Below are 16,290 nucleotides of genomic sequence, written 5' to 3' on the forward strand. Positions count from 1 at the left end.
TTAATATACCTTAATCCTTCATATGTTTATTCACCATACATCTGTAATGTTAGTCATTAGGTAAAGGAGGTTCTGTAGACGTTCTCTTTCAAACTTAGAGTACTTCTAGTATTCAGAATTTAAACTTTATTTCTGGTGTTCTAGAATTTAGACATTTTTCTCCAGTGGGCAAAAATGTGTGCAATACTCCAAATGTTTAATTCAAAGCACTGATGGGTTGTGGATTTAATCATTTTATACCAGGAGCATCATACCTGCTCACACAAGAAGTAATGCAAACATGAGACTTACATGCAACAGATGTGACGCTGGTGGGGAGGTTATGCTGAAATAAATGCTGGTCAGCTTCTGGCTCCTCTATCTCTGACAAAGTTTGTTGACCAGTGTGGGAAAGGTACGTTACTTGAACCTGTTGTGCTTGTGGTACTTTCAATTTCTCCAAGCATTCAGAAACTTGACGGTCCTCTGATTGTATTATAGGCCAAATTCTCTCTCTTCTCCACTGTATTAATGCTACTCTGTCGCGTATTGACTTTGCAACTATCTTGACATCATTTTCATGAAAAAATCCAGATTCAACCTGCAGAGAAGGCATATAAATTTACTGAGTGCACGTACATGTATATTTTAATCTGCAGCTCTTCATAGCAAAGAAAGGATACATTTGAAATAACATGAATTATTTGTTCCTCTCAGAATCTAGAATTCAATACAGTTTTGAGTTAAATGTTTGGCACTGAAGCATTTAAGAATAATGACTGCTCTCCCTGTCCTTCTAGGAAGGACCTAGGCCACATCTCCACTTGCTGCACCAGATATCTATCTTCTGGCATTTGATTTAGTGGTCTAGTAAAGATGCGGATGCCCCGATTGGCGCTGGTACTCCTTGATTCGTGAGGAGTAAGGGAAGCCAACAGGAGCATTTGCTCCCAATCAATCACCTGTTGGAAACAGTGCCAACTCGGCTATGTAGCTGGAGTTGTGTACCTTTAGCTGACCTGCTGGGTCTAGTATAGATCCAGCCCCAGTAGCATTGCAAGAACTTTCAAGTGTTCTTCACAGGAGCAGAGGCACGTACCCTCAGAAAGGCACACTGGACGTATTCCTTTTCCCGCCCACCCAACCACAAAACCACTAGAGATTTACTTTTTTGCTGCTTGTTTGAAAAAAAGGCACAAAGCATGCAGGATAGCTGCAGACAGGCTCTGTGCAGTTAGGCAGTTGCAGACATTCTGACGGTTTCCCAGCCCATACTGGATTAGGGAAGTAGAAAGAGCTACTTGTAAAAACCTTATGGTGAAAATAGAAGCTTTGGGGGAGCTAATTAAAAAACCCCTCAGGTGATGAATCACAGGCTCACAGAGCCTTCTATAGCAAAAATTGAAAGTCGATTCTTTTATTCAAGACCAGACGGGAAAAGAACTGAAAATCTGTCATGTTAACAAGTTCTAAAATTATATTCATTCGTACTTCACACTTCCGTCCAAAGAATGCTAAACTTATAATAAAGACAGAATTTCTTTCAAAACCACCACTTGTAAAATGTAACCACAGGCGGTCAGTCCACCTTGTGAATGTACCTTATTTCAGTTCTTTCCTTCTTTGTCTACACAGACACTTTAAATGGGTTTGTTACTTTACTTCATGAGTTTTGAAGATTTAACTATTATCAGGGGAGCTGACAGCTATACCAGATCCCTGGACTAGGTGGGCAGTTCCATATTCCCAGAGGAGGCAGGATCAAGGGCGGAAGGGGAAAGGCTGAGGTCAGCTGCAGTGGCGGCCAGATCCCCAGGCCCCTTTGAATCACTGGGTCCCAGGACAAATGCCCCCTTTGACTCCCCCCACCCTCCCCATTGGTGAGCCCAACTATCAAATTTCATGTGCCTAACACTATCTTCTCCACAAGCATCTACTGCTATAGCGAACTAGCCACACTCAGCCGGCCAAATAGCCACATGTGACTAGTGTGTTGGACACCAGGAAACTACAGCAGGGCTGGGCAAAAGGGCCTCCGCAGGCTGGATCTGGCCTGCCAAGCGAGTTGATCCAGCCCACAGAGGCCCTGCCACTCCCCTGCCCTCAGGCAAATTAGGGTCTGGGGGGCAGGGGAGTGCACGGAACTTCCTTCCGCCCTGCGAGGAGCATGTGGCACTTCAAAGTGCTACGCGCTCCTCGCAGGGCAGGAGGAGACGTCACGCACTCCCCCACCCCCAAGGCCTGATTGCCTTGGGAGCGGGAGGAGCGTGGGAAGCCTCTTCCCACCTTGCCAGAGGCATGGGTGCCTAGTGGGGGCAAAGGGGCTCCCCCACCCCTAGACCAATCATGGTCTAGGAGTGGGGTAGCCCAGAAGCATCCTGGCCCCACCCCTTCTGGCCAGCCCAGCCCAAAATTATTGCCAACCCCTGATCTACAGCAACACACATTGGGAAAGCATAGGGTTTCTGCATTTACCAACAAGTCAGAATTGTCAAAAAGTCACTTACTTCAGGAATACATGTTGCTTTTTTAAATAGCTTAGGAGAAGATAAACGCCCCTTCCCTCTTCAAAGAAATTTAGCATAGATAATATAAGCAAATTGCAGAACTTGAAATCTCAACAATTTTCTCATGGCAACTACCATAGGGCAAATTTTAATAAGGTAAGTTGTGTCACAATATACACATGAACCTCTTTTATCCGGCAACCCTGGGCAATACAGTATGCTGGATTAAGGAATTTTTGGACCAGGGAGGGCACTGGGGTGGGGACTAAGAGAGGAGGAGGGTGAGTGAGGAGGTTCAGGTGGGGCATTTACCCAGGAGAACAGATAGCTCTGTGCCCTAACCCCCCAGCATCACATGGGAGCAGTGAGGGGAAAACCTCCAGACCAGCATTGTGCTGCTATTCCTCTAGCTAGGGGAGAAGGGGGTGGCAGCATGCAGAGCTGCTTCCCTTCCCCTCTCCCCACCACGGTCTGAACCATGGGTGTTCCTGGATCAGGGACACCCAGAATGTGGAGGTTCAGGTAACATTTCAAGCAATACACCTATCAATTTCATGTCAGAGTTAGAAAGCTAGAACAAGCCAATCTTCTTCCTTCAATGTATAGTGGAATGCTAAGTTATGGATAGAAGGGAAAGCTATTTTACATTATGAAAATGGTTGCCTTCTCAGAAGAACAGGAGCGATGGTAATACTGTCACTAAATAAATTCCCCTGGGAAAAAAGTAAAGCAATTCAGAGTCCAGATGAGATTTTTTTGTTCATCCTTTTTTTATGAATCATTACACAAATGTGTTTCATCATCTGGTCCACTGACCCAGTTACAAAATGAGAAAGAGCTCATACTTTAATTATTTCCATGTTTTTCTCTAAGAAAAAAGTTGCTTTAGCTTTAAGATACTATTATGAAATATATTTATTATTAATTTAAGATTGTTTTCCCCTTTGCAGCTTTAGACCATATCTTGGCCAACAGACAACCACGTAATACTTGGTTTTTCCTCATGAGTGTCTAATTAACTGGTATAACTTCACACCACACTTGTTAGTGACTTTCTTGGTCTCATCAATCTAATCTAAAAATAAACTTTTTTCCATCAAACTCAATTGCATTGAAGTACAGCCCAGAATACCTAAAATATTACTCTAAGAATTACATTGAGATATTAGAAGATAATTTTTTCTAAAACACAAACACCAGAACAGGTTACAAAGGAAAATATAAAAAACTCATTAAGTTAGATATATTATTAAAATTCTCCTCTACCATCGCTCTTTGTACTATATCAGCTACTTGCTTAATTTTATAAGCTCAATGCCTCTTTATAGACTTTTTCTTATCTTCCTTATTTTTCAATACCAGAAGAGCTTTTTGAAAGTATGGAACAAGTGTTTGTGAAAAATGTAATTTTTGGTTAGAATTTTTAACTCTTCCAACTCAGTTGCAGTCTGAAATCATCCTTGATTTAAGCAAGTTCCCAATAATTTCTGAAGACATATAATTGACAGAACTGGGTTACATAGTTTGTTGTTGTTTTGGCCTGTTCCTGGAATTAAACAACACACTTTCCAGATTATTAGTTTTCCTCTTTACAACTTTAGTTATTTTTCCACCATTCATTCATAAACAAGAGTCATCCTATTTAAATTAGACAGCCTGATCCTTTTGAGTAGAATTTACTTTACCAGATTTGCTCCTGCTGTCCTTTGAGATTTACGTACTACTTATATACATATTTTTGTCAGGAGAAGTTTATTTTACCATTTCTTGTGCAACATCATCAGGAGTTTCCTTCTCCAGATCAAAAGTAAACTCAATGGCTCCATTATCTTTGGGTTTTCCTTTCAGTTTCTTAGGATCTTCTACCCAGAGTCTTAAGGCAATAGAGGATTTCCTACCATGGTCTTCTTCTGCAAGTTCCACTCTTACCCCAGTATCTTCAGCAAAAAAGGCATGGCTTAATAAGTCTTTAATTTCATATCTGGAACAGATGATGTCCAAAAAGAATCTCAAATACTGCATAATTTAAACACTTTCAATTAAGTATTTATTAACATAAATAGAAAAGCCCTCTAAAGGCCAAGTTAACAACAAAAACAACACTGTCAACATGAATCCATAAGATATTTGTATTCTTAGTAGGCAGAAGCTGTATGTCTAGTATTTTTAGGAATCCTTGGGAATTGGACATTTGCTATTTGGCAGAGTTTCAGCATTATTCATTTATGTACCAAGTGCTCCAAAGTGCAGAGGGAAACAGAAATGCAGTCCCTTCCCCAGACTACTTACAAGTCTGGAGTTCAATATGACGCAGGTGAGAGGAGGCCCCTTATCAGGGACACAATTCTGGTCTACAGCAGGAATTCCCATGCTACAAAGGCCCCCAGAAGTTAAATTGTCTCGACTTTGGCTTCAGTCCCAGGGGGAAGGACTCAGGGCTCTGGGCTTCTGTCCCAAGCAGTGTGGCTTCAGTTGTCTGTCCTGGGCCCCAGTGAGTCTAACACTGACCCAGTTTGGTGGGCCCTCTGAAACCTGCTTGTGTTCTCCCGGGAGGCCCTGGAGTCATGGTGGAGAGCAAGGCCAGAAGGGACCACTATGAGCACCTATTCTGACCAGAGACTGGAACCTGAAGCTAGACAAATTCAAAGAAGTTGTCATTTGTTTGGTTGATTTTTAAACAGTGAGTCAATCACTGGAATAACTTATCAAGGTGTATGGTGGATTCACCATCACAAAAAGCATTTAAAGCAAGACAATCCTTTAGTTCCACCCTGAATGACTGTGCTCATAGCAGGAACTGTGGAATGACTTCTAAGACTTCTTCTTAGATGGTCAGAAGAAATCAGAATGGTCATTTCTGACCTTTATCTATAAAGGGGAGGGAAGGTCTGGCCAATTTTATTATCATGATCTTTGTTGCTTGTGATAGAAGCAGTCTTGTATCCTTCATATGGTGTACAGGTTTGTGTGCTTTCTTTTATATAATGGCCACCCAGAGATATATTTAATACATCTAAATATAAAAATGAATTTTCAGACAAAACTTTGAAACAAACCTTTCTTCTTTATTTTTGCAAATGCACTCCCCAATTATCTCCTTAATTTCAGGATCTGTAACTTTCTCAAAACTTGCTGGCTTGACACCCTAAAAAGAAAGGGAAAGTCATTAGTTTGATCAAGAATTGCAATAAGTCTGCAGGAATGTTAACCGTGGAAAAATTGTACTAAAACCCAAGATAATACTTTAAACCTAAAGAAGTGGTTAATTTGGAATGGAAATAAGAAATTAGACAACTTCCAAAACTAAATATATCTGTGTTTTGAAAGAAGCGGATTAATTTGTGTGTGCCAGTCTGCAATTCATCATAAAAATCTCCCTTGTCGTTATTACCAATACTTGGCAGACTTGCTTTATAACCCTGATCGGACTCTGCGGCCAATATAAGAGGGGAAGTGCCAATGTAATCCCTGCCTCTAAAGTAGGCAGCAGAAGCTGAGGTACAGGCTGCTACTCACAGAAAGCTCTAAAAGCTGGAGAGAGATAACAGAGAGGGTATGAGTTGTGGCAGGAAGAGAACACAGTGAAAAAATACCATGGCAGTCAAAGATAATCTCCCCGTGCTTGCTGATAACACGGGACCCGTCTCCAGCCAAACAACACTCTTTATAGGATGAACATATCCCAAGACTCTTACCTGAACAGAAAGACTGTGTGTGTACACGAGAAAATTCTAAGTCTCAATCTACAGTACAGTTTGCATGCTCTTTTGTCTTTTCTTGATGTCCCATGTGGAAACAAAATAATTAAAAGAAAACTGCACAGGTGATATGTAACACACAGCAGTATATTCCCAATACCTGCATAGGCAAGTATTTCTTACAAAGGAGACTACAATAAAGTGAGAAAAACTATGTTTTAATTCTTGTTTATGAGGGTCATTTCTAATGATCCAGTTTAAAAGAAAAAAAAATCCTTACAATGCCCTTGTCAAATCAAGCACAACATACTAACAGGTCCTCATGATTTATGACACTGGCCACTCGTCCCATGGAGCACAAAGTAAAGTTTTCCTATAATCGCTATTTCAAGACTGAGATGGGGAAAGTCTTCTAGTAGAACAGTTATAAGAAATCAACTTCTTGTCTAGAATGTAGTATTTATCTTTCCACTTAGACTTAATAAAATATATACATAAAAGGTGTTTACTGAATAGAAGTGGGCCAAGACAGATTCCAGAAAAGCAAGTTTTCTGCAGTTAAGCCTCACTTCAGTAAGGTTACGTCTACACAGTGCTATAGTTAGAAAAAAGATACACAATTTGAGCTATGAAAATTGTGTAACTTATTTCAATCTTATTTCAAAATAGCTTATTTCGTAATTTGGCGCTGTCTATACAGCGCCAGATTCTGAATAACTTGCTAATCCAAAACGTCCCTTACTCCTCATGGATGAGGTTTACAAGGACGTTGGAATATTGAGCCCAAAATACGGGCTTGCTGTTAAGACATGGGATAGCTATTTCACGATACTGTGGTATCCTGAAACAGCGTTGCAGTGTAGACGTAGCCTAAGGCACTCAAGGACATGCACACTCTCACTGAAGTCAGTGGGACTACTCATGCCCTTAAGTTTTTTACCATTTACCTAGAAGATAGCACAAGTCCCAAATTAAGTCAAGTTGAACATCTACCCCCTGCAGCTTCTTTTTAAAATCTCATCCTAAAAGAGCAATACTACTGTGCTAGACAAGGACACCAGTACATTGGACTTCAGGCTGTGACCAAGGCTATATTGCCTTGGAGATTAGCCGTACAACTCTTCAGAAAAGTTCTGCTCTTAGACGCTGATACAGCAAAGCAAGCAAGCACCCACAACTTCAATAGGACTTCAGCATGTTTAAGTATGCTGCTGAACTAGGACCAGGGCTACCAAACGTGGGGAAGAGGGGAGGGGAGAGCAGCTGCTCTGGGGTCTGGGGCTCCTAGCCACTGCTGCCATCGCCTTGACAGCAGCAGCAGCCAGAACTCTAGGCCCTTTAAATCATTGCCAGCATCATGCAGCTCAGAAGAACAGGCTAGGGAAGGCTAGCCCGCCACCTCACCCCTTCTGACTGAAGCCCCACTCTTTCTGAGGGGCCCAGAGCCGACTCCCCCCACAGCGTCTGGCGAAGACTCTAGTCAGCCCTGAATGGAACCTTCAGTAAATGTCCTGATAGAATTTCAGTGGAAGCTGGGCATCTAGCTCCCTGGAACACCTATGAAAATCCTACCCTCAGCCTTCACTTTGAAACAACGTTCAAGGTCTGAGGGCTCTTTAGCCTTAAATTTGGATTGTGACTGGTCTTTGTTTTCAGCCTGCCCACCTCACTTTCACCTTCTACTCAAAAGCTTCAGACATGTAATCTATGCTTTTTGAGAAATCATGGAGTGGTCATACAAAGAGATGGAGCCTTCCAGAGTTTTCCTCTGACAGCAAGGAGAAAGAATTGGTAAAAGGAAAATATTCTACAGGCAACAGGCTGCGGTGATCCATAAAACAAAAATACAAAAAAAGGACAAACTGAGTGTATGTAGCTCTGATTAATCACATCTGAATATTAATGATTAGACTAGGGAACTTTTGGGTATAATAAAAGGGGATGCCAAATGATATGCAATATTGGATCTGATCAAGGGTCTAAGTTCATTTTATTTAAACTACTGTGTCTCTCCCAGACTTTCCCTGGAAGGACCTCCAACTGGGCAATAAAATAAAATTTAAATTAACAGATTTTTAAGTATTAACCCTCTATGACCTAAAATGCTTATATTAAGCAATCATAAGCGCTTACGTTAAGGACAGGTCAGTATCTAGACTTCCTAGTGAGGATAACCTTGACAACCAGTGTAAAATGACCAACAGCTTGTCAACTTTTGCACTGACATTATGTGTGAAATATTTGTGGTCCTGCCAAGGGCTGGCCTTTGAGAACCCTGAGCAATTTGGAGCTCAGAGGTGGTTATAGCACCTATGATGGGCAGCTATAAACTTCTTTCTAGATAGCTGTCTACAACTATGCCTACTCACCCTGGGAACTATCATTAGCTACAGGAGTAGCTTCTTAACAACATGAGACACAGCTTATTAGAGTACATACAGCACAGAGGGAAGATACTTGTCTACAGTAGGATAATCACGGAAAGGGAAGGAGGAAGGAAGAAGCTTAACAGTCTAGAATGTATCTTAAAATGGGCCAATACTAAAAATAGGAATTATTTAATGTGCTGCAAGAGAACAAAGATTAGGTTCAAGAACTGAAGTTTCTGAAAGTCAGTTAACAACTGTTGCAATTTTATTGTAAGCCTCATGACATTTGTTGTTCTTAAAGCTCAAGCTCCTGTTTTATGAAAAAAATCTCAGCTTCTAGTTAAAAAAAAGTTTGTAAGACTTCATGGTTATAGGCCAAATTCTTGGAAGTGTTTCCCTAGTGTGTCTGAAAGGTTCAAAAACCAGAAAAAAATAAAATGAATCCAGTAGTATATATTTGTATACAATAATTAATTTCATTAATTTGGGGGACCCGACTCAAAGTTTTTGAACGCTTTGGGTTGGCAATATTGTAATGGGCTGTTCAACAGGCTTCCAAATGAACTAGAAGAATTATCGAAACAATAAAAACTAGATTGAGCAATACTAGAAAGTCCATGGGAGGAAACAATTTTGCATTTGGAAGATGATGAGCTGGAACAAAGATCTAATATTTACCTTTTATTTCTACATCTCTGACAATTGGTCTGAGACTAATGGTTAATTGGAACCAGTGACCTGGAGAATAAGAGACATTGCTCAACATGATGTCATGTTAGTTTTTAAAATAAATTAGTTTAAAAGCATTGCTTTACTGCATCAACATCTGAATCCTCCTGCCAATTTTGTGGTTTTACCATAATTTTAGGACTGTTTCTTTTTCCCTCTACAGGGGTGGAGAAGACTCAAACAGGGGGAAACAGCTGACTATACAATGGAAGAGAAAAACCGGAGGAAGGAAAAGTGCTGCCAAATACATCAAATGCTTTTAAAAAAAAGCATTTTTAATCTTTTAGTTATGGTAATGTACTATATGAAGTTTTTTAAGTTGACTATGTTTCTTTAAAATGTCTCTTGACTCTCTAGTCAAATATGCCAGATATTTTTAACTGTCTTGGTTTCTGAATGGTCTTAACTATCTAAGAAATTCTTTTTCAGATAGAATAGTGTCTCATTACAGTATGCTGCTACACATTGGACCTCCCTGGTCCGGCACCTTTGGGACCAGACTGGTCCTGGACTAGGGAGTTTGCTGGAACAAGGGAGGTCTGGGGAGGGTTGCCAGCCTCCCCGCTGGACTCCCCTCCCTAGCCATCTGGCACCACTGTCCCCAGATCCCAGGTGTGGCATCCCTGCCAGCCTTGCAAGCTCCTGCCAGATCATGTATGTTGCCAGATCAGAGAGTCCCAGACGGCAGAGGTTCAACCTGTATCTGACTTTGATGGCATTCAACTAGTCTACTATATATCTTAGAGAGTTTGTCTGTTTGTTCAAGAACTGCTCCTGAACAGTAAGAGCTAAGGCTAGGACCATCAGATTTGGTATACAGCTGTCTCTTATGATAGCTTAAAGCAACATCAGGGTTTGGTTGTGCCAGGAAATTAGGATGCGCCTAGAAAGGCATTGCTTCTCATAAAACCAAACAGAAAAGAGATACAACCACCAAATCAAGTACAGTCCTGAAAATTGACATAACTCAGCGAATGTTGAAGAGACTGAACCAAGATGAGCCAGAAAAATAGGATGAACCTGGAATAGAATTGCTTCTCAATAAACCTTACCAAAAAAAAAAAAAAAGAGATAAAATGGAAAAATTTGGAGTAAGAATGTGAAGGTGTAACTGTATACACGGTTAACTGATTAGTTAATGGTCACGGTTACACACAGGCTCCCGGTATACATGGGGATCCCGTCTGAAAGCTGACCACCCTGGCTCCCGAGAAGTCAGCTGATCCCCACTGCTGTCATCTCTACCCCTCCCTGGTGTGTAACCACTGAAATTTAATTAGGCACATTTTAACATCTCTAATTTGTAGTAGTGCTCTATTTTGGCACAGCTAAATCAATGCTTAAGATTTGAGAACCACAAGAAAATGTTATTGGAAACCAAATTGACTACAGCCCGGGTTTGTTAAAACAGTGAATGACAACTGTTCATAAGGATGAAGAAAAATATGCTTAATAGAATTCCCATTTAAAAATAAATGGAAAAATGTTAATCCTTTTTTTAAAGAAATCCCAAATAAAAGTTAACTTTATAAAAAAAACAAGCCCCAGAATCAAAGCTTTTGTTACAGAAAACTTCATTCTCCAACTCTTAAGATTGTGAAGGAATCCTTCCGTTCATGTACAAACTCAGTATTTGCGGATAGCCTGACAACTCTCAACTGCATTGCCATATATCTCAACAGGATATAAATGACAATACCCGCTATGGGTGTGTGCTGACCAGGGGCAGATGAGAGTGCCGCGGGGCCAAGGGCAGCGCCGCAGGACCCCAGGCAGCGAAATTTCATGGGGCCCCCCCCTCTGACAGGGCGCATGCACCGTGGCGCCACGGCGCATGAGCGGGGCTTTGGGAAGCACGGGGCCTGGGGTAGCCGCCCCGCTCGCCCTACCCTAAATCCACCGCTGGTGCTGACCAAAGTGCAGAAAGGGAGATTACGAAGATCAATTTGCAAGTGGCATCTCATTGTTTTTTGGGTGGGATGGCTACCATTTCTTCTTCCTCCCACCACAATCATACCCCTGGCCAGAAAGAAATATCACTGACTAATCTACCACACCAAAAGTTTGGACCCTCAAATGGTAGAACTGACCAAAACCAGAGGATGAGAACTGTGATTTAGTAAGGGAGCTGGTGTTTAGATAAATCTTTTCATTGCAATTTCATGGTGGAAAGCTATGTGACACAGATCGTTACACATTTTCAGCTACTGTAGTTTGCTAAAAGCCGTTAGCTATTTCTATCTTGATTATACTTGTCAGAAAGAATGGGTAATCAAAACCATAACATGTTACAGCTTACTGCTTTCTGGAGAACTCATGCGCACATATCAATATAATGAAAAGAAACTGACAATGGAGATAACTTTGGACATATTACCAAAGAACCTTTAATTAATTGGTATAGCTTCCCCAAGAGAAATACTTTGCTTACATATCTAGTTGGGCTTCCTGAGATTATTCCAGCTTCTTTAAGTCCCAGATTATCCCATAAGTATCATGACATGAATTAACCATGTGGGAAATGTAAGCCACTCCACAGCACAGCTCAGTTTAGTTCGGTTTTCCAGTCAGCATGAGCTTTTTACATTTATGCAATTTGTCTTGCATTTGGACATCCCGATGGAGTCAGTCATCTAGAGCAATGCTTCTCAAACAAGGCCTTCGGGACCCACTGATCAACTCCTTCCTTTTTTGCCCAACCCCAAAATTTTTAAAATCAAAATAGGGGTCCTCAATTTGTTAAAGTTTGAGAATTGCTGATCTAGAGAATAAATCTGCGGCTTTACAGAAAGTCTCATTTGACAGACAGCTCCATCGGACCGATAGCTGTGAGCATAGGACAAAATGAACAACATTGAACAGCAGCTGACTGAGTTAAATACTGCTTTGGAACCAACATTTCAAAAAGGCAGTGTCAACTTCCTAAATGCTGTGACACATTAATGCCTCTCATGCATGAAGATCCCCATGCACGTCTACAAAGCCACCCCCTTCGCTCCTTAAAACTCTTTGTCATGATGCCTACAACAGTCTCGACAAGCAGATAGGCAGCTGGCTGGATGAGATCACTGCCCATCAAGTGCTGTTTCATGGTTTCTTTCTGCTACCATCTGTCTCCACATGTTGTCTCTTGTTTCGACGTTCTTTGGGACAGAGGTCTGTTTGTACAGCAGCTAGCACAAGGGAGTCTCAGTCCATGTTTAAATAAAACAGCATGTCTCCTTTAAGTGCAGGGATAGGAACAGGGGAGATGTTGAGTACTAAGACCCAGGGAAAGCATGGTTTCCGCTAGGTCTTTTGGCCGGCAGCCTTTTTGTGCCAGCAGCCTTGGGGAACCAGGTAAGCATGGGAGCTGGGGATGTTGGGGGCCAGAGTGGGAAGGGGAGGGAGGCCGGGAGCTGAGTGTCTGTAGGGTTGCCAGGTGCCCAGCATTTTTGCCTCCTTGCCAGGGAAAAAAAAATCAGAAAATACCAGACATTTTGAGTGTCCGTTATTTTCTGAATTTTTTTTACCGGACGGGAGCCGAAAATACCGGACTGTCCAGGTGAATACTGGACACCTGGCAACCCTATCAAAAGGTCTCCAACTGGTTTTAAAACACTCCCTTCTCCACACAAGAGTGTATCCCATTTATAAGCAAATGTATGCTGACTTAGTACAATGATTTGTTCAAAAGCTCACAGTAAAATATACGTGGAGCCAGAAAAGGCAGCCATTAGATACTGGGTTTTCATGTCATTGTCACTTAGGGCAGGTCTCTGGTACAGGGTAATGTTGACCTCACTTATGCAACCCCAGCTACGTGAATAACGTAGCTGGTTGCTGCAGAGTCTACACTGTAATGAATGAAAAAGATAAACTCTCCTGTTGACTTCTCCCTTACATTTCTCATCCCATCTGAGGAAGTGGGTTTTGCCCACGAAAGCTCGTGATACTATATATATATATATATATATATATATATTTTGTAGTTGCTAAGGTGCTACAGGACTACTCTTTTTTGTTTTTTAAGTTACAGACTAACATGGCTACCCCTCAGACTATTTCTCATCCCAGTGGAGTACTATAGTCGATGAGAGAGCGATCAGAGGTCAATTTAGTGGGTCCAGATGAGGGATGGTAGAGTATAACCGAAAACCGTTTAACCAACAAGCTGATGCTTATCAGTTAATTGTGACGGTTACACTCAGCTGGCTGCAGGGGAGGTGGCTTTGCTGTGGCAGGGCAGCAAAGCCTCCACCCTGGGAGCCGGGTGGGAAAGAGCTACCTGCTCTGCTCCTGCAGAGGAGGTTTCAGTGCCTTAGTGAAGCCTCCTCCCTGGAAGCCAGGCTGGCAGGGACTGGCAGCCCTGCTCACAGGGAGGCTTTGCTGTGGGCTCTGCAGTATAAAGCTAAGCTAAGCTTTATACTGCAGAGCACACAGCACGTGTAACCACTAGGCTTTTTAGTGGTTACACGGTTACCCTATTACACAATTTTTAACATCTCTAGTCTAGACCCACTAATTCAGCTCCCGGGGAGAATCAATCGCCATGCGGCGATGCACCAGTACGTGTAGATAAGCCGGTAGGTGGCATCTCAAAAAGAAGTTTGGATACTGAGTAAAGGTACAGTACATGGTTGTGGTTTCATCAAGTGAGCAAACAGGTTGGCTCCCAAGACAGGGAAATTGCTCTAAATGGTCTGTCTGGAGACTTGCTGATAAGCAAATATAGAAAAAGCTAAGACCATTTTCCCATACTGAAAAAGTAAATTAAGGGCATGAACACAACAGCTGGGGTGTGTTCCAGTGGTTCTTCCCCTACCAGATCGCTCTTACCAAAATTTCACTTTTGCTTCTCTCTTCTTAACAGGGAAACATTCTTAAATTCCCACATTGGTGAGAAGCTCATTGGAGAAAACTAATCTACCCTCCTATGCCCAAACAAAAAGCTGTGTGCTGTGGACTGAGAACCACTAATTCTCTTTGGTCCAAAATAATTGAACTTAGGGTACGTCTACACAGCAGGGCTAATGTCAAATCAAGCTATCCAACTTCAGCTACGTCAATTGCGGAGCTCAAGTTGAAATAGCTTAATTTGGCTTTTGGCACTGTCTACACAGCAAGAAGTCTAAGGAAGAACACTTTTCCTTTGACTTCCCTTATTCCTTGTGAAATGAGAGTTACAGGAATCAGAATAAGTCGTCCTCCAGCTCAACATTATTTCAAAATAAAGGCTTGTAGTGTAGACACACACTATTCTGAAATAACGCTGCTGTGTAGACATACCCTTAGTTTTTTTTTGACACTTTGCAAAAGCCATTTACATTGCAGAAGGGAGGGGGTGGAGGGGTTGGAAAAGGATGAGGGAATCCACCTGGCTAGGACTGAAGGATGGACTGGGTGGAGAGAAACAGAAATAAGGGGCTTCTTCATATAGTCACCGGCTGAGGTAAATTATCTCCATTTCATTATGTAATGCCGATTGCAGAGTTTATTTATAGTTAGTATGGTGATTGTTAAGTTTGGCTCTTATTAGAGTGCACTCAGAGCTTTTTAAAATTGTTAAATCTAAAAAGTAATTAGAAATAATTAAAAATATTACCTTATAACATAGGTGGATTGCAGCACAATGCAATATCCGGTTAAAGAAAAAGTGTTTTTTTTTTAAATTTTGAGTTCTACTATTTTATTATTTTATTTTGCTCCACCCACCCATGTCTTCTAGTAGGCAGTTACAGGCAGTCCCCGGGTTACGTACAAGATAGGGACTGTAGGTTTAGTCTTAAGTTGAATCTGTATGGGTACGTCTACACTACAGCGCTAGTTCGAACTAACTTAGTTCGAATTAGTTAATTCGAACTAAGCTAATTCGAACTAACGCGTCTAGAACTAAAAACTAGTTCGAATTAGCGTTTTGCTAAATCGAACTAGCAAGTCCACATTGAGTGGACTCTGAACAGGGCTTAAGGATGGCCGGAAGCAGTGCCGGCAGGGCATCAGAGGAGGACGTAGAGCGTGGAGATGCTGTCTCAGGCTAGTCGAGGGCGGCGCTTAAAGGGTCCCGACCCCCACCCCGGACAGACAGTTCTAAGGGGTGCCCCGCTTACAAACCAGTCCTGGCTTGGAGTGCCCGAAGTACCCACACTGGGCACATCACAGCACTCGGCCATCAGCCCGGCTGCACTTGCCGCAGGCTGCCATCTGGGGAGAGGGGGCAATCGGGGGGCTGCAGGAGAGCTTCCACCCCCAGAAGCCCGCAGAGCCAGCCCAGTCCTCCCCATCGGGGGCTCGTACCCCATTCCTCCCTCACCTCCTTCCACTTACCCTTCCCTAGCCCCCCTTCTTATTGATGTACAAAATAAAGGACACGTGTGTTCAAAAATAGAAACTCTGTTTATTTAACAAAACTCGGGGAAACTGGGAAAAGGAGGTGGGAGAGGGGAAGAGAGAGGCTGGGAGAGGGGAGGGGGAAAACTGGGAGGAGGGAGCTGAAAGGGGGAAGCAAGGGAAAGGAGGGAGTGGGGAAACTGAAGGATCAGGGGTGGGGGTCTCGCCGGGCCGACCGCCTCCCAGTACGGTGAGGGAGGGGGCCTCAGCGTCCCCGGAGGGATGGGGTGGAGGGTGCGGAGGTTGAGGTGGGGGGTGTGGACATTGAGGAAGAGGTTGTGGGGGTTGAGGAGGGAGAGGTGGGAGGGGGAGCAGGAGTGGGAGGAGGGACAGCAGTTGGGGGACAGCTGGTGCAGGATCAGCACGGGGCACCATGCTCTGCAGCAGGAGCTGCAGGTTGGTGCTCAGCCCTCGGAGCTCAGCCAGCAGCTCGTGGCGGACCTGCAGGTCTTCCCGCATCCACGACCGTAGTGTGCGGTGCACGGCTTGCAGGGCCCCAAGGTGCTGGTCCCAGTATTCCTGCTCCATGCTGGCGGTCCGGAGCAGGCCGCGGGTGCGGGAGCATGTCCCGGGCGGGGTGGTGCGCCCTGCACGAGCAGCTGGTGCAGCTGTAGAGAAAGAAGAGAAGTGGTCAGTTCT

At 43.0% G+C, this 16,290-nt stretch overlaps 1 protein-coding gene across 15 annotated transcripts in view; it reads right to left on the reverse strand.

The window, feature by feature from the left end:
• The window catches only part of WNK2 (WNK lysine deficient protein kinase 2), a 198,221-nt gene that overhangs the window by 108,430 nt on the left and 73,501 nt on the right, over positions 1-16,290 (reverse strand). For all 15 annotated transcript variants that reach the window (XM_075938943.2, XM_075938942.2, XM_089781184.1 and 12 more), the window contains exons 6-8: positions 5,543-5,631; positions 4,248-4,467; positions 292-580 (exon numbers count right to left, since the gene is read on the reverse strand). In XM_075938943.2, the coding sequence (XP_075795058.2) occupies positions 292-580; positions 4,248-4,467; positions 5,543-5,631 (598 nt within the window). The remainder of the gene's footprint in view (positions 1-291; positions 581-4,247; positions 4,468-5,542; positions 5,632-16,290) is intronic.

Source organism: Pelodiscus sinensis, chromosome 11 (genome assembly GCF_052426305.1).
Source record: "Pelodiscus sinensis isolate ZL-2025 chromosome 11, ASM5242630v1, whole genome shotgun sequence".
NCBI classification, from domain to species: Eukaryota; Metazoa; Chordata; order Testudines; family Trionychidae; genus Pelodiscus; species Pelodiscus sinensis.